The following is a 26,131-nucleotide window of genomic DNA, read 5'->3' on the forward strand; positions in this document are numbered from 1 at the left end:
TCCATGAGGTCATGAAGAGTCGGAAGTGACTGAATGAATGAACAGCAAGTATCACTGGGTTTATGTGAGTTTTCTGGGCTGTATGGCCATGTTCTAGAAGAATTCCCTCCTGACATTTCGCCCATATCTATGGCAGGCATCCGGTTGGGAGGTCTGTTGGAATCAATCAGGGCCAGCTAACACCTCCCAACCAAGGATTCCCCCTGGGCAGGAAGCAGTAAAGGTGTTATTTTGATGTGGATCTGTCATGCAATCCACTTTCAGAAAGCAGATTAACTGCATTGAACTAGATTCAGCCTTTGAAGCTATTCTTATACAAACAATTTTGAAGTACTAGATCAGTGAAATTGGATGAAAACAGCTGAGGCGGGATCTAGCAAACCGTGCTTAAAGATCTTTTTATTGACCCCATGTGTTTATAAAACAATCAACAGGAAACAATCAGGGCCAGCTAACACCTCCCAACCACGGATTCCCCAGGCAGGAAGCAGCCAGGCTTTGAAGCTGCAAGGCTATTCAATGCTAATCAAGCCGGTCAACTGCAACATTTACACTTGCCTCAAGCAGACAAGCGTTCTTTCTCCCACCCTGGCAGGCCCGTAGCCAGGATTTCGATTCGGGGGAGGGGGCGAGTTTGTTCCGGGGGGGGGGGGGGGGTTGAGTCTGAGTGAAAGAGGGTCTACCCTAGCAAACCTTTTGTATCGTTACCCCAATAGCCCCATGCATATGGGATATATTGAGCATGGTGATCAGATCATGATATGAATAAACATAACAGTTTAAATAATGTACCAGTCAGGCCTTCTCGCGGACCACCCTGAGAATTTCCGGGGGGGGGGGGGGGGCTGAAGCTCCTCAAGCCCCCCCCCCCCGCTAAATGCCTGCCCCCTGGACATTCCATACACACAAGTATGTATGTGTGTATATACATACATACACGCTACTTTCCTAGTTTCCAATAGACCTCACAACCTCTGGAGGTGCCTGCCATAGATGTGGGCGAAAAGTCAGGAAAAAATGCTTCTGGAACATGGTCATTCAGCCCAGAAAACTCACAGCAACCCAGTGATTCCAGCCATGAAAGCCTTCGACGACACCCTTGTATTAATCCCATGCATTTGTAAAATATGAGTCATGCAGTTGATGTGAACAACAAATAAATAATTTATGTAAATACATATTCATAGATTTTTTAAAAAATGTTTTATAATTCAAGGGAGGAGACGCTCCTAATTCCAGCAGGCGCGTCTCCTCCCTCCCCGCCCAAGGAAGCGGCGCCGACTCTCCCCAAGCTTTTGACTTTGAGAGGAGCAGAGGCCTCAGGTTTTTGCAAGACACCCGCTCAAAACGGCACCACCCAATCGGACAGCGCTGTCTTCCTGAGCGACGGCTGTCTCCGCCAATAGGAGCTTTCCTGGGGGTAAACAAGTGCACGTGGAGGAGGCCGTGGGCGGGACGCTCCTAAGTATAGGAAGGCAGCGGCGATGCCCAATGGAAAGCGCGCGCTCGTTGAAGCTGGCCAATAGCTGTGCGGCAGGGTTGGTCTAGGATTGGTATATAGAGAATGACAAAGGGGATTATTGCTATTGTTGTAGTTGCTGTTTGTGCGCCATGGAGTCTGCGGACGCGTCCTGGGGTCTATGGACAACCCGTTTCTTTTGGCTAGGGGTGGCGGTCGCCGCATACGAGGTTTTCCGGCTGATCCGCTTCGTGTGGCACATCCGCCGCCTGTTTCTCGTGGGGAACCCCGGGGCGGTGGGCCCACACCTGGGCGCCTGGGCAGGTGAGTCGCCCGCTCGCTCTGCGGCCTTCTCCGCCTTGCAGCCCTCCTCCTTTGGGCCTCCTGCCTCTTCCCCCGCTGCCCTTCTTCCTGACATGTTGTGGAAGCACAGCAAGAGGTCTGTTGGAATCACTCAGCCGCTTAAGCCTGGCTGAAGGGGGAAAGCACTTTAAATCATGTTTTACAATAAATGGACAGAAAAAAGCAGTTCAATACAAAGCTGCTTAAGCCTGGTTGAGGCTGTTCGGAATGGTGGGAGGTGAAGTCCAAAATACCCGGAGGAAAAGGGCCTGAGGTTGTTAGGAATGATGGGAGTTGAAGTCCAAAACACCCAGAGAGAAAGGGCCTGAAACTATTAGGAATGATGGGAGTTGAAGTCCAAAACACTTGGAGGGGAAGGGGTTGAGACTATTAGGAATGATGGGAGTTGAAGTCCAAAACACTTGGAGGGGAAGGGGTTGAGACTATTAGGAATGATGGGAGTTGAAGTCTAAAACACCCAGAGGGAAAGGGCCTGAAACTATTAGGAACGACTGGAGTTGAAGTCCAAAACACCCAGAGGGAAAGGGCCTGAAACTATTAGGAATGATGGGAGTTGAAATCCAAAACCCCTGGAGGGAAAGAGCCTGAAACTATTAGGAATGATGGGAGTTGGAGTCCAAAATACCCAGAGGGAAAGGGCCTGAAACTATTAGGAATGATGGAAGTTGAAGTCTAAAACACCCAGAGGGAAAGGGCCTGAAACTATTAGGAATGATGGGAGTTGAAGTCCAAAACACCCAGAGGGAAAGGGCCTGAAACTATTAGGAATGATGGGAGTTGAAGTCCAAAACACTTGGAGGGGAAGGGCTTGAGACTATTAGGAATGATGGGAGTTGAAATCTAAAACACCCAGGGGGAAAGGGCCTGAAACTATTGGGAATGATGAGAGTTGGAGTCCAAAATACCCAGAGGGAAAGGAACTGAGGCTGTTAGGAATTGTGGGACTTGAAGTCCAAAACACCTGGAGGGCCCAAGTTTGCCCAGGCCTGCTCTAGACTATTATGGGTTTTAGGTACATAGTTCTTAGTTATGATTGTTGCTAGCTTGGAACTGTCTGTTATTCATTCCCTTTTTGCTTGCTGTTGTTACCTGTGAGGTTCTGGACGCACACAGAGACAAAGACGTAATTTGTTTTGTTGTGATGAGATTCTGATACATGATAACAACAGTCAATACTCCATTTCAAAGCAGGAATTGAGCATTGGAGCATGACTTGAGAGACCGGGATTCAGTTCCTTGCTTGCTCAAGGGAAGACACTAGGCGGCAAATCACACTCTTTCAGCCTCAAAAGAAAGCCAGTCAGAAAAAGTTTGAGGGCACACCTGCATTCTATTTTTTCCAAATAAGATTAGTTGTTTCTATAGTAGAGTCTCGCTTATTCAACTTTCACTCATCCAATGTTCTGTATTATCCAATGCAGCCTGCCTCCCGCCCAGATCCACAGCTGTTTCAATACATTGTTTTGGTGGTAAATTCGTAAATACAGTAATTACTACATAACGTTACTGTGTATTGAATTGCTTTTTCTGTCTATTTGTTATAAAACATGATTTTTTGGTGCTTAATTTGTAAAATCATAATATAATTGGATGTTTAATAGGTTTTTCCTTAGTCCCTCCTTATTATCCAACATTTTTGCTTATCCAACATTCTGGCGGCCCATTTATGTTGGATAAGCGAAACTCTACCATATTTCTAAACAGAGCTGTAATAGCTTGTGAGCTTAAACAACATCCATATTGGGAAAAGCCTTTTATAGAAGAAAGCAAAATGCCATAAATGTGTACAAACTTTGGGTTTTCTAGAATTATTTTTCAGCTATTGAATTAGGAGATTAAAGTAGAAATCTGATAATTAGGGCAGCTGTTGCAACCAGAAAATTAGCATTTGTTTAGTCATCAAACAGAGGCATTCATATATGGGAATGCACCAAATAATGCATAATGGAATGCAGAGACAAATGTCTGTACATCCCATTATGCATTATTAGATTTGGTTCAAGAATTAGGCTGTTGCAGCAATAAGGCCTGCAATTATTTAGTTACTAAATGGAGATTGGTAGACTTGCAGGCTGGATCTACACTGTCATACAATCCAGTTTAGCAAATCAAATAATCCTTATTATCTGCTTCGAACTGGATTATATGGATCAACACTGCTATATAATCCAGTTTAAAGTAGATAATCTGGTTTTTATATGGCAGTGTAGAGGGGGCCTCAGATATCAGAATACACCAAAAAATGCATAATGGGATGTAGAGACAAATTATACAGCCCATTGTGTGTTATTAATGTTGGCATAAAATTATGACAAATGTTGCAGCCACAATGTCAATAGTTATTTAATTGGCAAATTAAGATTATTAGACTTTCAGATATCTAAATACACCAAGTACTGCATAATGTAAGGTGAAGACAAATGTCTCTCTCTGTGTTACAAGAAAATAACTTTTTACTTAGCATTCAGTAATCACTGATATACCTATTCTAGTTTTTATATATCAGTATGATATGTATATATGCTTGGGTGAGGGGAGGTGGTTCTGGCAAGTATCTTGATATTTTGGATGATTTAGGTCTGAGTTAGCACAATGTTGCTCACAGATTCCTCAAAAGTCTGTGTTGCCACCAGCAGAATGAAATCTTTCAGCGCTAACAGATTCCTAAATGAGCTTCCATTTATGTTTTGTGTGTGTGTCAGGAGCAACTTAAGAAACTGCAAGTTGCTTCTGGTATGAGAGAATTGGCTGCTTGCAAGAATGTTACCCAGAGGACACCTAGATGTTTTACCATCCTTGTGAGAGGCTTCTCTCATGTCCCTGCATGGGGAGCTGGAGCTGACAGAGGGAACCCATCCACACTCTCCCCAGATTCAAACCGCTAACCTGTCCATTTTTAGTTCTACGGCACACGGGTTTAACGCATTGTGCCACCGGGGGCTCCTTCTATTTAGTTAATACAGTTTTATTTTGAGAGTGAGAAAGAGAGAGAGATGCACCAGGAGATGCTCCAGGAGACAAGGGTTTGATTTCCAACTCAGACACAGGAGCCCCCTGTACAATCTTGTACAAGTCACAGTCTCTTAGTTCCAGAGGAAGGCAGTGGCAAACCCCCACTGAACAAATATGAAGATCACTCCATGATAGCTTTAGGGTTACCCTAAATCAGAAATGACTTCAAGACACACTAAAATAAATGATGATTGAACTACAGGAGGGTTTTAACTCTTTTGTAAAGGAGTTACTTTCTGGTTTGACTTAGTTGTGTTAATTTGTGCATCTTCTTTTAAGTCAGCTATATTTAGTTATTGGAAATGCTGAAAAGTTTATTGTGCATGAACTTAGTATAGTGTACTTGTAAGCTTCTATTTATTACTTGAACATTTAATAGGCTAAACCAAATCATAACAGTGACTGGCTTGACCTTGAAAGAGCTGGAAGTGGCAACGACTGACAGGGAGCTCTGGGGTGGGCTGGTCCATGAGGTCTCAAAGAGTCAGAAGCTACTGCACAAATAAACAACAACAAATCATAACAGAAAACATGAGAAGGAACCACATCCTGTTTAAATTCTAAAAAACAACTTTTAGAAAGTCAAGTCATTGTGTTAAACTTATTAAACTTTCTTACACAAAATGAAATCTTACTTTACTATAACTCATCTCTACTTTTCTCCTTGGCTTTCTTTAGTTGTAACAGGAGCTACTGATGGAATTGGGAAAGCCTATGCAGAAGAGGTAAGGTATCATGTCATTAATTTCTTCTTCATTGTCTCTGTGAAGCACACAAATTGGTATCCCGCACCTGTTCAGAACACCATTTGAAACCCTAAAGAGCTTTTTTTGAAACATTTTGTTGGTAACTCCACCTACTCTCCATGTGCCACATATGGGCAGTTCCTGTCTGATTACTCCTTCCTTTTCATTGGCTACAGCAGCAACACGTAGGAACTTTTTTGAGTATTTGGTGCTTTTTGTTTTGATACACTTTGTTATATTGTTCTCTGTTTTTCTTCTTTGGTTAACTCAGACTGTTTGGCCTCTTTTTCACCATGTGGTCCTTATGAGCCTTGGACTTTTGATTACTCTGTCTTTCTGGCTCCCCAGTCTCAGCTTATATCCTAGTCTTACAATTTTGTCTAGGCACAATGCCCTCCTCTTCTTTTGGGAAAGGATCCCTGACAATAATGGCCACACTAAATGCCTCCTCTGTGTGGTCGAATTGGATGTGGTTCAGTCATACTGGCCTGGTCTTGACACCTATCTCTTCAGTATCATCAATGCCTCCATTGTCACTGTCCAGCACCATCAGTTCATCTGGCAATAAAGCAGTCTTTGCAACAGTTGTCAACCCTCCAAGCCAAGATGGCCTGACATCTGCCAATGGAATAACCCCACTTCCCCCGAAAAACTGTCGTTTGGTTATGGGGCCAGGTCCTGAGCCTAAAGACAAGAAGAAGAAGAAGAGAAGGGAACAAAGAAAAATGTTCCACCCTTGCGCCATTCCCCACTGAGCATCCCATCTTCATGGTTCAGTTTGGTTCCCCTCAACCGTGCATTGCCTCACTGCTGTTAGTATCTTGGGCCAGAGAATCCACGCTGCTTGTTAAGAATGCTCCATATACCAGTCATCTGATTCCAGTGTAACTGTAGTCATTTGTGGAATGACTACATGTAACATGCCTACAACTAACTACATGCTTACATGTAACTGTAGTCATTTCTGGAATCCATAGTCACCTCCTTGTGTCCTGTCTCTCCTTGTTTCTTTTGGCTAATGCTTTCAGGGATCATGAAAATGAGGATCAGACAGGAACTGTTTATATATTGGACATAAAGAGTGAATGGTAGAAAGGCTCATTCTCCATCCTCTTTATAAATACATACATATACACATACATTAATACACAAATAAAATACTACCACAGTGCATTAACAGACTATCTTGAAACTCTCACCATTTGTTTTTTCAGTTGGCAAAGCGAAGAATGAAGGTGGTTCTTATCAGCAGATCTCAGGAAAAACTAGATAAGGTTGCCAGTGATATAAGTGAGTACTTTTCCTCATGAATATATATAGAAGTACAAATAAATTGATGTAGCACTTTAAATTATGGAATGGGAAATGTTGGTCCTTTAAGATGTTTTGAATATCAGCCAGCACAAGACCCAGCCAGCATGGCTAATGATAAAAGAGTGGTAGTCTAACATCTAGAGAGTTGAGCTTTCACCATTCTTGCCTTAAATATGAATAGAATCACTCCACTTTAAAACTAATGTTGATTATCCCTTGTAGTGGCAATAAACAAATCACAGCTCCAAATTACATTAGTCTTTAGAGCTTCTTAAAGTGTTATTCAGTTGGGAACAATAAATAACTAGTTTCCTTCAGCTTCTTTTATATTTTCCAACAATTTCTATAAGAGATATAGTTACAAGTCCAGTTAGTGGTCTATTGAATGAAAATAATTATGCCAGATGCCACTAGATAAATACAAATTGATATATTTGGCTTTTGAGGCAACTTTTTACTATGCTGGGGAAAGTGGAAGGCAAAAGGAAGAGGGGCCGACCAAGGGCAAGATGGATGGATGGCATCCTTGAAGTGACTGGACTGACCTTGAGGGAGCTGGGGGTGGTAACGGCCGACAGGGAGCTCTGGCGTAGGCTGGTCCATGAGGTCACGAAGAGTCGGAGACGACTGAACGAATGAACAATGAAATGGCTAATTCTAGTTACTTTGAGATCTACACAAAAGGAACTGAAACTGCATTATAGGGCTTTTCGTATTCAGCCTCCTAGTCTGCATTACAAACTATTTTTTTTTATCTCTAGCACTAGTTTGATTTAAATCCTAATATTTAAAGTGACTTGTAAAGAGGAGCTGCTATTAAAATAAAGATCAAGTGGTTTGATGTGAACACAATGCAAGTGCATGCTGTTTACATTGTACTCTGTATTACCTTCCCTAATCACAAAAAGTAAATTTCTGACCAAAGAACTGACCTTGAATAGTTTGTGTAGAGTGTTAAGAATAATTATGGTTGTAAATAAAGTTTTTGCACTTTATACATTGCACTTTAAGTCCTTACATTTTGAGATTATTTTCAGGAAAGGAGATTCCACTTGAACATTAGGAAGAACTTCCTGACCGTAAGAGCTGTTCAACAATGGAACTCTCTGCCTCAAAGTGAGGTGAAAGCTTCTTCTTAGGATACTTTTAAACAGAGGCTGGATGACCCTCTGTCAGGGGTGTTTGATTTTGCTTTTCCTGTATGGTGAGAGACTGAGTGGTCCTGTAGTCTCTTCCAACTCTATTATTCTTGTTGGTCTTCTCATCTCCATACAACAGTGCATGGCTAGATGATTTATTTGAAACTTGGGAAATGTGCTTAAACTATACAGTATGCATGGCTTTGGACAAGTGTCTCACTCTGGCCAGCATCAATCTGCAATGTGAGAAGAATTCTTCGACATACTATGGTGCTTCACAAGTGTTCTCTAAAGCTATGAATTGCCTCACAAGGCCCATTTTTTTTTCTCTGTGAGGAACAAGTTCAGCTGAGCACATGGCAGAAACTTTGTGGCTCTCTGGACTGGTTTGAATGAAAGATTAAAGAAGAACTGGGAACTCATGGCAACCTTCTTGACCCTTTTCAAACCAAGAGAGAACCCTATTGCCATTATTCCTGCAATTTTTGCATGTTGGTACTTTTGTATTTGCCTTGTTTGGGTACTAATTAACATATGGGCATGCCTCTTGTTTAAATGCAGAAGTGCCTTGCTGAAAAGGAAAATATGCCCTTTCTTGCCACAGCCATTTATCAGAATTTCTGCATTTGGCATGGGGGCAAGTAGAGGTTGAGGGACCTCTACAAGACAAGAGAAATATCCTACTATTAAGCAATAGGGCTGGGCAATTCGTTTCGTTAATTCGTAATTCGTTAAAAAATTCGTTATTTTTTGAATTACAAAACGATAACGAACCAGTCTGGAGCAATCTGGAGCAATTTTTTTAAAAAAACGAATTTTTAAAGGTGTTTTGTAATTGTTTTGTAATTGTTTCGTTATTATTTCAGCTCCCAAAGCTCTGCGTATTGGTACTCCTTCTTGCCTCTAAGCCCAGCTGGCTGCATTTTTCTCGCTGGTTATAGAATGACATTCTGCTTAATATACTCAGAAATGATTTGGCATTTAAGGCTGCTTCACTTTTTTCTGCTCCTGCAAGAATAAATGCCCCTTAGGGATGGAGATCAAGATGCCCGCTCTGGGGAAGGGAGGAGGAAGGGTGGGGAGAAGCAGAGCCCCCGGGACTCGCCAGGAAGTTGAACCGGGGCCACTGGTTCCTCTCCTGCCTAGTTGCCCCTCTTTCGCCAGCATCGCCAGGAGGCACCAGAGACCCCCAGGGAAAGCCTGGAAGAATCCCGAAAGCAAAACATGCCGTGAAGACGAGGGAGGAAGAGGAGGATGGGGAGGCGATGAACCTACCCGGAAAGCTTGGCGATCTTGACAAAGCTAAACACATCCATCCATGCAGCCGCCTGAGCTCTGCCCGCTCGCCTCGCTCGCCCTTCTCTCCCTCACTCCAGCAGCTCCATGCCTGGGAGAAGGCGGCTTGGCAGGGCAGCTCTCCTTCTCTTCCTTTCCCCAGCAGAAGAAGCAGAAGCAGCAGCAGCAAACCTTGGCGGGGACGGGAGCTGCTACCCCCCTCCGGCCAGTTGTTGGCCGTGCAACAACTCGCCGGAGGGGGGTAGCAGCTCCCGTCCCCGCCAAGGTTTGCTGCTGCTGCTTCTGCTTCTTCTGCTGGGGAAAGGAAGAGAAGGAGAGCTGCCCTCTGCCAAGCCGCCTTCTCCCAGGCATGGAGCTGCTGGAGTGAGCAAGAGAAGGGCGAGCGAGGCGAGCGGGCAGAGCTCAGGCGGCTGCATGGATGGATGTGTGTTTGTTTAGCTTTGTCAAGATCGCCAAGCTTTCCGGGTAGGTTCATCGCCTCTCCCGGCGGCCCCAAGAGAGGGAGAGAGAGAGGAAGAGAAGCCTGAAGCGTGGAGAGGAGGAGGAGGAGAAGGAGGAGGAGGCAGCAGTAGAGGCAGCGACGACTCCTACCAGGGCTCCTGGTTTCAGGGCCGCGCGCGTGCGCGCTCCCGCTCTCCCTCTCTCTGCCAGGGCCAATTCGGGGCGACCCAAAGTGCCTGCCGGGCGAAGAAGGGAGCAAGTTGCACAACCGCGTCCGCCATTTTAACGAATTGATTCGTTAATAATAACGAATTTTCGTAAATACCGAACTTTTAAAAAGGAAAATTTTGTAATTATTTTAAATAACGAAACAAAAAAACACCCCAATTACAAAACGATTACAAAACCAAATTTTTGCGTTGTTACCCAGGCCTATTAAGCAACTCTACTCTTTTGCTTGATAGTAATTCAGTAGTGCTGAAAGAAGGCCAATCCTCTGCCTTCCACCTCAGCAATAAAGGGAAGTTCAAACGCTGTTGCTTCAACATTTTATTAACCATAGCTTGATGATTGTATGAATTCAAAGATTGGGAAAATGTAACATTTCAGAATGATGTTATATAATAAACATACCTACACTTCACCGAAGCATTATTTTCTATATCTTGCTGGAATGTTTCAGTTTGTTGCTTTTCTTGTTCCTTCTTGATTGAAATACTATTGAGATAAAATACCACATGTTTGCTTATACTCTGTGTTGTGCTTCATTTCAGGGGACAAATATAAGGTGGAAACAAAAACAATTGTTGCTGATTTTCAAAACCGAGATACGATTTACAGTAACATAAAAGCAGGCCTGGAAGGCCTTGAGATCGGTATCTTAGGTTTGTATATTTTTCCCATTTAAGAATCTTTATTATTTGTTCCAAAAAATATCCACCCAAAGGGAAAACTACCCATTTCGGTTGCATTGGCTCCTTTTGGAACAAAGTTTGAAATCTTGCACCCTAACAAAAACTTAAAATATTGCAGTGTTATTAAAAGCAGCTTATTCTGTCAAAATGATCTTTTGCCTTTCATTCATTAGAAATGCATTTGGACATCCTTGCAGGAGTTCTCTTGATATTTTCCTGCAGGTAGAAAGTTCAAGAGAGCCAATGCCCAAGGTGAGAAGGTAGTGCAAAGTTCAAGAAAGCCAGAAATAAGGAGATTCAGCGTGGTATAGTGGTTTCGGGACTGGGCCTATCTTTTGATTCCATTTGAAAAGTGGTTTCCAAAATAATGTGAATATGGTCCAAATTGACATTGTGCTGGTACTATAATGCAATTCAATTTCCGACTTCCTGTAACACTATTTAATCATCTCAGCTATGCTTTATTAAATTGAGAATGACTTGTTCTACCTTTCCATTCCATTAGAGAAATGATGTTCATAATTAAATTGCTAAGGAACTCGGGTGCTAAACAGATAACAGACATTAGAAATTAGGAAAACAAAGCTTAAAGAGCTGGGAAAATAGTTGATGATACTATTATGCACATTTTATATTGGATTGTCATAACTTAGTGGTTTTATTCAAATATGTTTTTTTCAGTAAACAATGTGGGTATTGGTTATCCTCGTCCTGAGTGCTTCCTTGATGTCCCAGAGCTAGATAAAGTAAGTATTTTCCTCTTCTACATTTATTGTGTCCAAAAATATTTTATAACTGTGTCACATTAGAGAAAAACCAGGACTTAGGATTGCTGTGCCAATCTTGGAATAAAGGATTTCTCCAACTGCATATCACTCTGTTCCATTATGTTAACTGCACTTTTAAAATTTTATATGAGTATTTGTGAAATGAATAATGGACAGTTTCTAGTAAAGCATACTGAAGGTAGCATACTGCAGATCTGAGCATGCTGTCAAATTTAGATTTTTCATTTCTGATTAACGCACATTGGCATCAATTTTGGGTGTGACCTGGTAATACTAGCACAACTAGGCCAGAAAGCATTGTAAGTTAGCAAGCTGATTTGGGAAATGACTCGTGTATGTAAGTCTAGGCCAGATTTTGGTATGCCCCATGGATAAATTGAGAGATATTCTGCAGAGAGGGGAAATCACCAATACTGCTTCAGAAATCAGCTGCCTCAGGTTGTCGTTGTCATTTTCCCACCCAGGCATTCGTAAAGGCCGAAGGCATAGGGAGAGACTAGAGGGAAGTGACACTTTATTCAGGATGGACTTACTTTTTGTCTTTCTCCACAGAGAACAACAGGGTGGCTTCTTTTTTGATAAGAGTAAAGTTATTCACATTGACCTGTAGATAAGTTGACCCAGGTTTTTGGACTGATTTTTCTGAATTTTCTGACTAGAATTCTAGAAATTCTAGATTTTAGAAATTCTGCATTTCCTTTCACCATATGAGCCCTCACTATTATCATGGCAGACTTCCATCCCATAGCCTCTGATATTGAGATTCCCTCATAACTCCCCAAATTAGAAAATCTCAATCTTCTTTGCTGACAGCTTAACATAGACATGCATAGCTTATTTGATAATGGAAAAAATGGCTTAAATTGTTTCATTTCAAAATGAAACATGGCAGCACTCTACTCTCACATTCAGTTTAGTATGGTTTCCTTTTCATTTATATCAAGAGTTTACAGTATCCTGTTATGCTTCTTTTTTTTCCTTTCAGCTAATTGACAACATGATAAACATTAATTGCATTTCTGTCTGCAAAGTAAGTACCACTTATGGGATAATTTTAGGAGACATCGTAGTGTTTGTTTTTATTGACAGAAATTCCAAAGAATTGAATTTGGACAAAAATCATAGCTTCCATCTTTAGTTGTTTGGCTAATGAAGAACTGCCATAGGTTTTTTCATGTGCCGCTGGGCAGCTCAGCCAATCAGTAGTTAAGTTGCCCATCTTCTGACCAGGATTTCCCAAGCAGATTAGACATTGGACAGTTTCCACTCCAGACCACCTGGTCAGCATTTAAAAGCGGGGCAGCTGGACAGCAGCAGCCACATTCTTCTTCCCACTTTTAAAATGGTAAAATCTGTTATTGTGTTTTGCATTTAAGTTTTTATTTACATTTTATCAATAAATGCTGATTGCAATCTAATACCCTGGTGCTGCTGTGGTGGTGATCTGTGGGCCAGTGCCAACCTGTGGATATTGGCTGGCAATCTGTGATGAGTTCTCAGGAAAGAACAAAACAGTTATATTCAGTGGGAGAAACATGATACTTCCCCCTGGCACATAGGGGATAATCTTATAAATCTCCCCATGGTATATACCCTAAGATGCAACTGGTAAGCAGTTTTAATGGATCTGGGATCCACTGGAAACTGGTCTCTTTGACATTACTAAGGTTCACTTGAAATTGTGCTCCAAGGACAGAAGGAAAACAATCCACAACTATGTTGCCTTCTTCTGACTAATTATTAAGGAGTTGTGACCTTAAACTATACGTTTTAACTACTTAGTGTTTATTGGATAAATGTTTCATTTTTATTGACGTATTATTCCCACGTATATGTCTAAGATTATAGTATTTATTATATTTCAGTGACTTTCCTTTGACAAAATTTGCTGGTTTTTTTCTTCCCAGATGACACAATTGGTGCTGCCTAACATGGTAAAAAGGTGAATCATATATATGCTATCCACACAGTCAAAATATTTTTTCTTAGAAAAAATATTATGATAATTAATGAACCTGGCCTCCATGTTTTAGCAGCACTATAATGCTCTGTGAACCATGGTTTTGGGTACATGAATCATCTGGTGATGGAATCCTATTGTCATTTGATTCCCTTCTTTACTTTCTTTCTATTTCACTGTTGTGGTGATTTTTTAAAAATGGAATCCAAAAGCTAATCTCAGTCATCTTGCAAATTCACCAACCTGGTATTCTGTGCTGCAGTTCCTAGGGCAGGATTCCTCAAACTTTTTGAACAGGGGGCCAGTTCACTGTCCCTCAGACTTTTGGAGGACTGGACTATAGTTTACACTGGAATATTGTGAATCATTTATTTTATATATTGTGAAACATTTATTTCTAATTACACATAAACAAAATTTTGACTTCAAGCATGTTGTAGCATGGGTAATAAATAGGATTACTATAATAGCAGGGAACCCATGAATATGTTTACTGATCAGCCTATTGGCCGAATTCCCATAACCTCTTGTCATCATAGTTTGTGGCAGCCACACAATGTTTCTGGAGGAGAACTACTACTTTCAAAGTAAGAGCCACACAATTAAACAGAAAATAACAATTTCAAACCAGGAACAGATTTCTGTTCTACAATATTATTATTATGTTTATTTATACACCACTTTTTGTCTTCACAAGGAGACTGTGGGCCCTTCCAGACAGGCCCTATATTCCAGGATCTGATCCCAGGTTTTCTGCTTTAAACTGGATTATATCAGTCTGCACTGCCAGATAATTTGGGATAAACAGAAAACCTAGGATCAGATCCTGGGATATAGGGCTCTGAAAGGGCCCTTCCAAACAGCCATATAACCCAGAATATCAAGGCAGATAATCCACAATATCTGCTTTGAACTGCATTTTCAGAGTCCACACTGCCATATAAGCCAGTTAAGTGTGGATTTTATACAGCTGTGTGGAAGGGGCCAAAGCAGCTTACATTTCAATACAATTTCAAATCTACAAATATGTGAAACATTACAATAGAATTAAATATCATTGCTATTCTTTAAAGCAAGCATGGGCCAGCTTGTGTTTTGGACTTCAACTCCCACAAGTCCTAACAGCCAGTAATGCAGTGGTTCTCCATCTTCCTAATGCCATGATCCCTTAATACAGTCCCTCATGTTGTTGTGACCCCCAACCACATTATTTTTTGTTGCTTCTTTATAACTGTAATTTTTCTACTGTTATGAATCGTCATGTAAATATCTGATATGCAGGATGTATATCCAACCTCCTGCCATAAGGGAAAAGCACTCCTGTCAGGTGGCCATTCAGCCTTTGCAGGCTGAACGTCATGTTGTTGTCGCTGCTGCCCCGTCACTGCTGCTTTGAAAGAGGAGGAAGAGAAGGACTGTGGGTCCCCCTCTGCCCACCCACCAGCCACCAGGAGCCGGCAGAAGCAGCACTGTTGGAGAATCAGAAGCCTTCCTCCTCTTGTCTGCCCACCGGCCTTCCTCTCCTCCTCCTCTTCTTCTTCCTGAAAGCTGCCTTGGTGGAGGTGGAAGCACCAGAGAAAGAAGGAGGGAGGGAAAGGAGGAGGGAGAAAAGAAAGGGATATAAAAAGGAGGGGGGAGAAAATAAAGGGATATAAAAAGGAGGGGAGGAGAAAGGGAGGGAGAAAGGGAGAAGGAAGGGAGAAAGGAAGAGGAGAAAGAGAGAAAAAGAAAACAAAGGGCTAGAACAAAAGAGGGGGAGGGAAAAAATTCCTTCCTTTTACATGTTTTTAATGCTTAACAATGGGAGACCAAAGCCAGGAGGGCTGAGTAGAGATGGTGCCGCTCCTCCCGCAAGGTATGTGGGGAGCCCGGCTCAGCTTCTTTCTCCTCCCCGGCCTCATACTCCTCTTTCGGACACCCGTGGGGCAGCCCTTCAGGGTGTGGTGGCCCAGTGCATCTGGCGGGCCAGATAAATGCCCCCAGGAGGCGGGATCTGGCCCGCGGGCCGTAGTTTGAGGACCCCTGTCCTAGGGTGTTCCTGGAATGTCCTTCTTAATGCCATTTCTGAAAAGCAGTCGAAGCAAAATGGGCATAGAGTAAAAGGTGTAGTCATATGACAGGTAGAAGAAAGTGTGCATACAGGCTTCCAGTGGCAATTATCTTTCCCGGCAATGCAGCTAGGGCATATGCTGCTCTTTTAGAAGCTTTCCACTGCTACATGAGGTAGGTAGTTATCCCTTTTGCAGTTCATCCCTCTTCAGCAGGGAGAACATTCAAACCTCCGGGTTCAATGTTTCATGAACACACAGACTCCTAGAATGCAGGTAAATCCTGATTCTTCCTGATCAGAGACAGTTCAAGGTGAGCCTCCAAAGAGTTTCCAAAATCCTGAAGTTGTCATTATATGAAAAATCAAATTGTTGTTTTCCAGGGATTTAGAGCACACTGGGCAGGAAAGGCAGAAAGCTTCCACTTTGGATGTTTTACTGCCTATGTTGTATATGACAGTTGTTTTCTTCTGAGCAAAACTTTGAGTCCTCTAGAAAGTTTTATTTCTGCTGTTTCTCGCAGTTTATTTAATAATTGTTGAAAACCTTTTTCAGGTCCAAGGGAGTCATACTGAATATGTCAAGTATTGCTGCAGTTAATCAGGCTCCATTTTTAGCTGTTTATTCAGCAACCAAGGTAGATATATAGCTTTTTGATATTTAATGTGTTGATGTAGTCAAGATGTGATGCAAATCTCTTCTCACTGTAGTGTGTGTAGTTTTCAGCTGTGATCATTTTCCCCTTCATTCTATTTAAGGCTGATGAAAATGAGAACAAATTAATAATTATGAACGTGTTTATATATATCAAAGTGTTTAAAAAACAGAAAACAATATAGTCCTGCAAGTTATAGAAAGTGCTCATACAGAGAAACATCTGACTGGCCATGATAGCATGCCAGTGTACATGTCCTTCCCTTTTGGTAGAGTTCTTACATTCCACCCAAGTCTGACCTGTAGATGATGCTGGATTTACTCCTTTTCGTAATAAATATTACTATATGGGTGGTTCTGCATATACTGAATTCATAAGATGCTGCTTCTCTTGCATATCTTTAGGGTTTTGTGAGTTACTTCAGTCATTGTCTCAATGTAGAATACAGAGATAAAGGTATCATTGTGCAGGTGAGTATAACTGTTTTGTATTGGAATCACATATTGTTATGTTAAAACACACAAATAAAACACAAAACTATAAAATACATATATTAAAAAGCATAAAAGAAAAGTTAAAACACCAATACTAATAACAATTTCACATTCATAGTTAAAATTGAGTGAATAAGTCTGTCAAAAAAGATAGTCATCAATTGTGTTTTAGGTTTTTTTTTCTCATGTCAGGAGTGACTTGAGAAACTGCAAGTCGCTTCTGGTGTGAGAGAATTGGCTGTCTGCAAGGACGTTGCCCAGGGGATGCCCTGATGTTTTGATGTTTTACCGTCCTTGTGGAAGGCTTCTCTCATGTCCCTGCATGGGGAGCTGGAGCTGCCAGAAGGAGCTCACCCACACTCTTCCCGGATTCAAACCTCCGACCTGTCGGTCTTCAGTCCTGTCGGCACAAGGGTTTAACCCTTTGTGCTACTGGGGGCTCCATGTTTAAGATTCTGACAGCTCATTTAACTATTGAATGTCTTTTGGCAAATCATTCCATAGTTTTGGGGCAGCTAAGGAAAAGGTCTTCTGGGGCACAGTTGCCAGTCAGATTCAGGCCGGTTGGAATAAACACCCCCCCCCCCAAGAAGCTAAATAGGTTTTCGATAAATAGCAATTAAAATGGTTTCTGTTCTCATCTGACATTTTATTTGTTATGAGCACTGTAAACTTCCACTCTCTTTTTAGCCATTGTTATATGGTCATACATTTAGTAGAATCTATATATATAAAAATGAAAGTGGCGTCAAACGGAGAAGCAAAACTCAAAAAAACCCCAACGGAAATTAACCAAAATTCCCATGCACATACCTCAAGCCACTAGGTACAAACAAACCGAATCAAAATGAAAATCAACACAACAATACACTCACAAAATGACCAAACAACTGAGCATGCGCATTGGCACCCAGCCGCAAGTTCCCTGGCGCGCACACATGGCCTGACAGCCAACGTTCCCTTCGCGGAAGCCACGCCCACTTCAAGCCCCGCCGCAAACACACACACAGCCCAACGCACCTTCACTCCTCCTCCCGCCGCAAACACACACACACATCCAACGCACCTTCACTCCTCCTCCCGCCGCAAACACACACACACACCCAACGCACCTTCACTCCTCCTCCCGCCGCAAACACACACACACACCCAACGCACCTTCACTCCTCCCCCTCCTTCCTCTTACCCTGCTCACATGGATTCATCCAAAGGCGACGCTTCGAACCCGCCGCCAAAGCAAAAGCTCGCTTCGAGAGGCCCCTCCCTTCCCGCTGACGTCAGAGGCTTCCCTCTCACGAGCGGCAGGCTCTTCTTCCCGCTGCGCAGTGTGTTTGGAGTTCCCCAAACACCGGGCTTTCATGTAATTGTGTACTTCATCTCACAGAAACCCTCACTATTCACCCAAACTGGTAAGGTTTCTGGGAGTTGAAGTCTACACAAAGGACTAAGTGGTTTTAGCACGTTCCACAGTCCATGCGCTCCTAAATGCCATTGGCTAGAATGCCTCCTGCCGCAGCCAATAGGAAGAGAGGAAAATCAGGGTCTGCTCTTCCCTCCTCCCCTCGCCTATTAGAAGGAAGAGTGAAGGGATATAAATGTAATTTTTTCTGCCGTTTTCTTTTTCCTTTGGCTCTTTCCTCTCTTTTTTCGTCTTCGTCTGTATGTGTGTGGGTGCTAGAAACAATATCATACGAAAGCTGACTGGCACAACCTGGGGATCACAACCAGAGAAGAAAGGAGGAAGTGAAGCCAGGCAGAGACTTCAAAACTCTTACTATGGGCCACAGCAACGCGTGGCAGGGCACAGCTAGTATATTTTTAAATGTTTAACTCTGATACACAGACACACATTTTGTGCAAATAAGCCTTGGGTTCCATCCTTGTGGAGAAATGAATACAAGCAACATACTTTTAAAAAAAGAAACATTTAATTATTTAAATAGAGATAGGCTATTCTAGAAAAAAGTAGAACCAAGTACAGTATATATTTAAAGGCTTATATTAGGAAGATATAGACATGTCTTGAGGTAAAAAAAATGATATAATATTACCACTGTTTTAGTTTTAGCTCAGTTGTAGCATGCAGTGGTTGATTCTTTGGTGCCACCTAGTGCTGTAGCTAATTGTTGGAATACTGAGACATAGACATTCCTCCCTCTCCTGTGTAACTCTCCCCACTGGCTGTGAACCCTTAATACCATTTCACATGTTGTGGTGACCCCCAACCATAAAATTATTTTTGCTGCTACTTCCTAACTGTAATTTTGCTACTGATATGAATTGTAATGTAAATATATGCAGGATGTATTTTCATTCATTGGTCCAAATTTGGCACAAATATTGAATATGCCCAAATTTGAATATTGGTAGAGTTGGGCTGACCCAACATGATGGTAATTGTAATTGGTAAATGGTAATTGTAGTTGTAGATGGTAAATGGTAATTGTAGTTCTACCTGCATCCAGAGAACCCAGTGACCCCCACCAGTGATGGATCTGAACCAAACTGGGCACACAGACCCAATGTGGCCAGCTGTCAATAAGGGGTGGGGTGGGGGTGATTGGCCTTGACATATGGGAGTTGTAGTTCACCTGCTCTCTCCTCCCTGCTTGGAGTCTCAGAAACATCCCTTCCCTTGGCTGAGAGGCCGGCCAATCACAGCAGCAGGAGGGCTTTTTGGTGGGAAGATTTGCCGTCTGTTTTCAAAAAGGAAGAGAAGGACAGGCAGAGAGATCTACAGCCTTCTCTGCCAAAGATGTTCCAAAGACCATCAAAAATATTTGTATTCTGATGGTCTTTGGCAACCTCTCTGAAAGCCCCTTGCGACACTCCCAGGGGTCCCGATCCCAGGTTGAGAAACACTGCTCCAAAGAGTTTCCCAGACCCCACAGTGTGTTTGAAGATCACCCCTTTCCAAAACCACTCTCTCGTTAAACTGTAAACACCTAGAATTGTATCCTGCCTACAAATTGCATTTACACATCAATATAAGATAGCTAGTGTCCATATAGAGAAATTCCTACATCAAGTTCATCCAGCTGTGACTCGCATCTGCGACTGTCATCTTGTAGGAAATGTTGCATATTGAAATTCAACAGACTAAACAACTTTATCAGCTTATTGGGCTTATTAATAGCTTAAATTATTATCACTTTATTCTTATATCCCGCCTCCATCTCCCCAAAGGAACTCGGGCAGCTTACATGGGTTCCAAACCCAATATAAACAAATGTTACAAAGTAACACAATATAACAGTAAAATATATTAAAACAGTAAAATCAATAAAATGTAAAACATCATATACCATAGACCAAACATCAAACAATCAGTAGCCGAGAAAAGTGGGCATGTGCAGATTTAATACCAGTAGGACAGGACAAGGGCTTGTGCAAATGCAAACTGTAGGGCCGGGTCTGGAAATGAAATACTGGAGATTCAATGAAAGATTGGGGCTAGGCAGATTGAATCAGTAGCTAAACCATTATTCAAAGGCGCATTTTAAAGAGATGATCGGTTTACAAAACCAAAAAGCAGAATATATATATAGAGGGGGGGGGGGGGGAGGGAAAATCAAAATGCTTCCTGTGTTATAGCTATTTATAGTATCTGATAAAATGGGTGGTGCCCACCAAAGTTTGATGTTAATTGCCATCAGTGAAGCTTCATCCTACCAAAGATTGAGAAATCTCTATGTCACTCTGTTATTGGCAGCCCTGCTTAAGCCTTACAGATTCAAGAGTTTGACTTCTTTGTTTGGGTCTATCTTCCTATAATACAGTCTTCCACTTTCCTGTTGGTTTCCACTTTATGAAACTTTTAGAGACACTGAGAAGAATACAACATAGGATCCAAGGCTACAGAATAACAGGATGACATAATCTTTTATCTGTCATCTCATGTCAGGTTCTCTCATAGCTAAACTGGCAGTGAATGTCCTTTTGGCAAATGAAGTCAGAAATCAGATGAAAACCATTGGTTACATTAAGAGGGGCTTTCATGTAGGATGCTATATTCAGAAATTGTGTAGGTAATATATACTCTGGATATTAAATGTCTAGTTATCTACAGTGAAATCTGTTTCTAGGTATTATAATATTTACCACACTCTTTATTTCTTTCATTATTATTATTATTATTATTATTTTCAGAGTTTTGTGCCAGATTTGGTGTTTACAAAAATGTCTAAGATTTCCAGACCAAACATTTTTAGACCTACGCCTGAACGTTTTGTAAAATATGCCATCAACACAGTTGGCCTTGTGTCTGAAACAGCTGGATATCCATTTCATGAATTTTTGGTATGTTTTTTCCCCAAGTTGATCACTCTTATTATATATTATATGAGGAAAAATGTGAATTTTGTATAATTTTTCTGAATTGTAATAGTAGTTAGCTGTCTGTAAACTGGAAAGTCTGTGTCCTGAAATGCACAGCTTACTTGGACTTTATATATGTATGCATTCCTCCAGGTAATATACCTCGGTATATCATTTTGAGGAACGCATAAGGGAAGATGCAATGATTGTCTTGCTCAGTATCAAGTGTGTGTAAATAAAAGTGGTGGCAAAAATATTCTTCTACTACTGTTTGTGGGGAGCAAATGTTTTTCCTGCATGGCAGGGTGTTGGATTAGATGGCCCATGTGGTCTCTTCCAACCCTATGATTTTATTATTGCTATGTCAGTCTTTAGATGTTGGATCATGAGTCTCTTTCTCTCCATCATTTTTAGGTCTGGCTGATACACCTTATACCAAGTTGGATATCTGATGAGGTGATGGCAAGAGTAATCATCCATGGAAAACATAGTATTTATAAGAAACAAAAGGCAAACTAGTGATTTCATCTTGATAATTTTCTCTGCATTTTGTGTCTGCATTCAAGCACTGAATACTTTATCATCTCTTACATTCTTTTGGACCTGCAATTGGCATGACAAGAAAATTCTGGCTTGCACGGGAAAAGCAATGGCCTCCTTTATGCTCTGGACAATGGGTTTATAGTGTATGTTAGAAGATATTTGAACAATAAAGTTGAAATATAACACTATTGGAATTTGGAACAAAATACTGCTATTGGAATTGGGCTAGTCAGTGCAGCATTTTCTTAACTCAAAATATACTTTCACTCATTTTGTGCATTACAAAAGGTACACACTAAATTTAGACAAATGTCTCTCCCTGTATGTTGATCATAGGATGTTTGCCTTGTCAACTATGAATGACATCTTGAGGCATGTGATAGCCCTTAGACTTTTAAGTTACTCAAGAGGAGGAAATAAAGTGATCAGAATTCAGATATACTGCTGTTAAGAAGAAGTGAGCGAGGGGCGATATTGTGGTTTTCGTACAATTAACTTTTCAGGTATTCTTTGCAGATACAGCTACCACTCCACAACTTCAGATCTGTCAATATGAAATTGTACCTTTACATGTGGCTTAGGCAAGAGGTTTTTGTGATGTTTACATTGTTTTTATGTGTTCAGTATATGTTATTCCTTTTATGGGCCAGAGAAGGTGGGCATTTACATCTGTCTTCCAACATTCTTATAAAATAGACAATAGAAAAAAACCACGAACTATGTAATAAAAGATGTATTGCCTAACACCATTTTAGTACTTTAAAACTGAGTTTTCACATTCAAAAGAGAACGGAAAGTAGCTAGGGAGGAATGAGTTTTTTTAAAAAAGAAAAGGGGGAAAAATAATTCCATGGGTTGAAAAAAAATCCCAAAATGAAAAAAGAAAAGAAAAAAGATCTGAAAATGTACCAAAAAGCTGATATAATGATAATAATGTATATACAATATAAATCAAAATTAGGAAAATGTAATGGAAGAAGTAGCATCCAAATAGAGGAAAGAAAAAATTATAATAATAGTAAATAACTTTAAAAAATAGAGGTGATAAATGCTAAAATATGAAATAGAAGTAGCCCCGAACACTGGGGACAAATTGGCTATTCACCTGAGATGCCACCAGCTATCACAGAGTACTAATTTATCTATCAGGAATCCTCTTCTGCTGCAAAGAGCAGACAAAACAATTCATTTAATCCTTTTTTGGTAAGTACATTTTCTCCCCTTTTCCACCTCTTTATTCTTTTGGCTCAGATTTTGCTAAACCCAAACTTGCTTGGAGTAGTGTAATGGCTTGAGTTAATCTTGTTTCAGAAACATGCTGAGTTCAGTGGTCTTGCTGGCCTTCCCTCTTCTGACGGAAACAGAAGAACGGCCTGCCTCAGGGGAGCGTGCTTGCTCCATCAGTGTTCAACATTTACACAAATGGACCAGCCACAGCCAGAAGGGACAGAGAGTTTCATCTATGCTGACGATCATGCCGTTACCGCTCAAGCAGGGAACTTTGAGGTGGTTGAACAGAAGCTCTCCGAAGCTCTAAGTGTTCTTACTGCCTATTACAAAAAAAACAAGCTGATTCCTAATCCATCTTAAACACAGACGTGTGCTTTTCATCTTAAGAACATACAAGCATCCTGATTTCTGAGGATTACCTGGAAAGTAATCCCACTGGAGCATTGCAGCACACCCAAATACCGGGGAGTTACCCTGGACCGTGCCCTGACCTACAAGAAGCACTGCCTAAGTATCAAGCAAAAAAGTGGGCGCTAGAAACAATATATGAAAGCTGACTGGCACAACCTGGGGATCACAACCAGATACAGTGAAGACGTCTGCCCTTGCGCTATGCTACTCTGCTGCTGAGCATGCATGCCCAGTGTGGAACACCATGTTAAAACAGTGGAAATAATAATAATAATAATAATAATAATAATAATAATAATAATAATAACAATAAATGCCACATTATCACGGGGTGTCTGCTCCCTACACCACTGGAGAAATTACACTGTTTAGCCAGTATTGCACCATCTGACATCCGCCGGGGAGTAGCAACCAATAGTGAAAGGACCAAGGCAGTAACAACTCCGCCCCACCCCCTTTTTGGGCATCAGCCAGCATGCCAACGACTTAAATCAAGAAATAGTTTTCTAAAATCTACAGAGACACACACTGGAAAACCTCAGCAAGCAAGAGTCCAAAAGTGGCAGGCTCAAACCCAGAACCTCAATCAATGGCTGGTACAAAATGAGAGACTCCCTCCCGGGCACACAGAAAACTAGGCAACTTGGAAAGTGCTGAACAGACTATGCTCTGGCACCACAAGATGCAGAGTCAACCTTGAGAAATGGAGCCTCAAAGTGGAATACTCGACATGCAAGTGTGGAGAAGAGCAAACCTTAGCCCTGCCACATGCACAACGGAAGACTTTCTTGCAGCAACACCAGAGGCACTCCAAGTGGCCAGCTACTGGTCAAAGGACATTTAATAGAATACCAAGTCTGCAAACTTTGTGTTGTGTTTGTTTGTTTTTAATGCAATACAACTGTTTTGGTTCACTCCTGACACGATAAATAAACAGCTTTGAATTCCAGTTTTGAGCCCCAACACATCCACCTGTCCTTGATGTCAAATCTATGTTTCATAATATAGGGTGAGCATAGGGAAAAGAAACTTTGCCACCCAAAATTTGTTGACCAATGAGTGGAAAATCAACAACAGTTCAGCTTTCTGGAACTTCATTGGTTTTTTCCAATGAATATTTAATATATATAACTTACAGAGTCTGCAGTCTGGGGGTCCTTCTGGACTCTGCTTTGACACTTGATGCTCAGGTGTCAACGGTGGCTGGGAGGGCTTTTTCACAGTTAAAGCTTGTGTGCCAGCTACGCCCATACTTCATGAAGTCTGACTTGACCATGGTAGTCCATGTCCTAGTCACCTCCAGGTTGGATTACTGCAATGCACCCTACCTGGGGCTGCCTTTGAAAACAACCTGGAAACTACAGTTGGTCCAAAGATCTGCAGCCTTCTGAGTGGTGGCCCTCTGGCTTTGGAACTCCCTTCCTAGGGAGATCAGAGAGCAACCCACTCTGGCCTCCTTTCGGAAGGCATTAAAAACCTGGATGTTCCATTGTGCCTTTGATTAGGCAGTTCACTATAGAACCATCCTGTCCCTACTTTTAAGTTTTGCACTTTATCTTGGCCCTTTTATTGGATACCTTGACACTTTTGCCAACAGTTTTCCCTTGCCTCTGTTCACTCAATTTTCGCACTTTCCATTGGCTCCCATTAGGAATTATTTGCACTCATTGAGCCAAACTCAACAATAACCTTTATCTCAGCCTATTGTTTTATGATGCTGTTTTTATGACTGTGTTATGTTTTATTATTTTTATTGAGTGATTTTAACTGTGTCTTTGTTTTATCTGTAATTGTTGGGCTTGCCCCTTGTAAGCCACCTCAAGTCCCCTAGGGGAGATGGTGGTGGGGTATAATAATAAAATTATTATTTTACTGACACAAAACCACAGTATGTCACAGCAAACGAGATCTATATGCTGGATTTCGTATCACAAAATCACAAAGTCGAACACTTCCCAAGTGTCTAGGACTGTATGATGGATTTTCGAATGATGCGCGCAGATCCAAGTAAGGTGGCCTTTTGCAGTTGACAGATTGTTATTTTGTCAGTGTTTATTGTTTCCAAATGCCAGCTGAGGTCTTTTGGCATGGCACCCAGTGTGCCGATGACCACTGAGACTACCTGTACTGGTTTATGGCAGACCCTTTGCAGTTCGATTTTGAGGTCTTGATAGTGGCTGAGTTTTTCCTATTGTTTTTCCTCAATGTGACCGTCACCCGGTATGGCGACATCAATAATCCAGACTTTTTTCTTTTCCACAATCGTGATGTCTGGTGTATTGTGTTCCAAAACTTTCAGTCTGGATTCAAATGTCCCACAGTATTTTTGCATGTTCATTTTCTACGACCTTTGCGGGTTTATGATCCCACCAATTCTTTACTGCTGGCAGGTGGTACTTGTGACATAAGTTCCAGTGAATCATCTGGGCCACAGAGTTGTGTCTTTGTTTGTAGTCCATCTGTTATTAGTAGTAGTAGTATTACACATAGCTGTGATTGATCCATGTAATAAAATGCATTTGTATGCTGCTCTGCTTGCTTTGTCCTCTTGGAGGCAGTTATGCTATTCCTCATTTTACATTGTAAACTAGATGACACAACTGGCCTGTTAACAGTCTTAGGAAACCTTCTCTACAGTTACATCAAACAGTTCTGAATATTGTTTAAACCCTGTTTAGAAAAAGAATGGTTAGGTACTTATTTACATACCCAGGAGCATTACCAAAATACTGTATAGTGCTCCTGCGCTGTAATAGTGATTTGGAGTAAGAGTGTTCTCTTTGCTTTCTCCAGATTAATCTTATGATGAACTCAGATTCACAGTGTGTTATGGTGTGCTTCCTATACTTATTTGAAAACTACCATACAGGCAAATTCTCATATATGGATGTATTTATCAACAATGACATAAATCTCATTACTAAAAGTAGCTGGTTGTTAATGCAGTCTCAGTAACACAATAATGGTGGTGATGAAGATATTAGGAATGAATGGGGGATTT

The 26,131-nt window shown here is 41.4% G+C and overlaps 1 protein-coding gene across 1 annotated transcript; it reads left to right on the top strand.

The window, feature by feature from the left end:
- Positions 1–1,534: 1,534 nt before the first annotated feature.
- LOC132768500 (very-long-chain 3-oxoacyl-CoA reductase-like) lies at positions 1,535–24,263 on the top strand. Its single transcript, XM_060764452.2, has 11 exons — positions 1,535–1,783; positions 5,513–5,559; positions 6,795–6,870; positions 10,544–10,654; positions 11,366–11,430; positions 12,458–12,502; positions 13,380–13,414; positions 16,036–16,117; positions 16,540–16,605; positions 20,779–20,928; positions 21,361–24,263. The coding sequence occupies exons 1-11, from the start codon at positions 1,612–1,614 to the stop codon at positions 21,463–21,465; spliced, it is 954 nt and encodes a 317-aa protein (XP_060620435.2). The 5' UTR covers positions 1,535–1,611; the 3' UTR covers positions 21,466–24,263.
- The last annotated feature ends 1,868 nt before the right edge of the window (positions 24,264–26,131 follow it).

This window comes from Anolis sagrei, chromosome 1, assembly GCF_037176765.1.
Source record: "Anolis sagrei isolate rAnoSag1 chromosome 1, rAnoSag1.mat, whole genome shotgun sequence".
Taxonomy (NCBI): domain Eukaryota; kingdom Metazoa; phylum Chordata; class Lepidosauria; order Squamata; family Dactyloidae; genus Anolis; species Anolis sagrei.

What these genes read in the sequence shown, in the direction of transcription:
- LOC132768500 (XM_060764452.2), top strand. Translation starts at nt 1,612, where the DNA reads ATGGAGTCTGCGGACGCGTCCTGGGGTCTATGGACAACCCGTTTCTTT. An exon ending in GGAAAGCCTATGCAGAAGAG is followed by an intron (nt 5,560 to 6,794) that starts GTAAGGTATCAT and finishes TTGTTTTTTCAG; the next exon opens with TTGGCAAAGCGAAGAATGAA. An exon ending in ATCCATTTCATGAATTTTTG is followed by an intron (nt 20,929 to 21,360) that starts GTATGTTTTTTC and finishes CATCATTTTTAG; the next exon opens with GTCTGGCTGATACACCTTAT.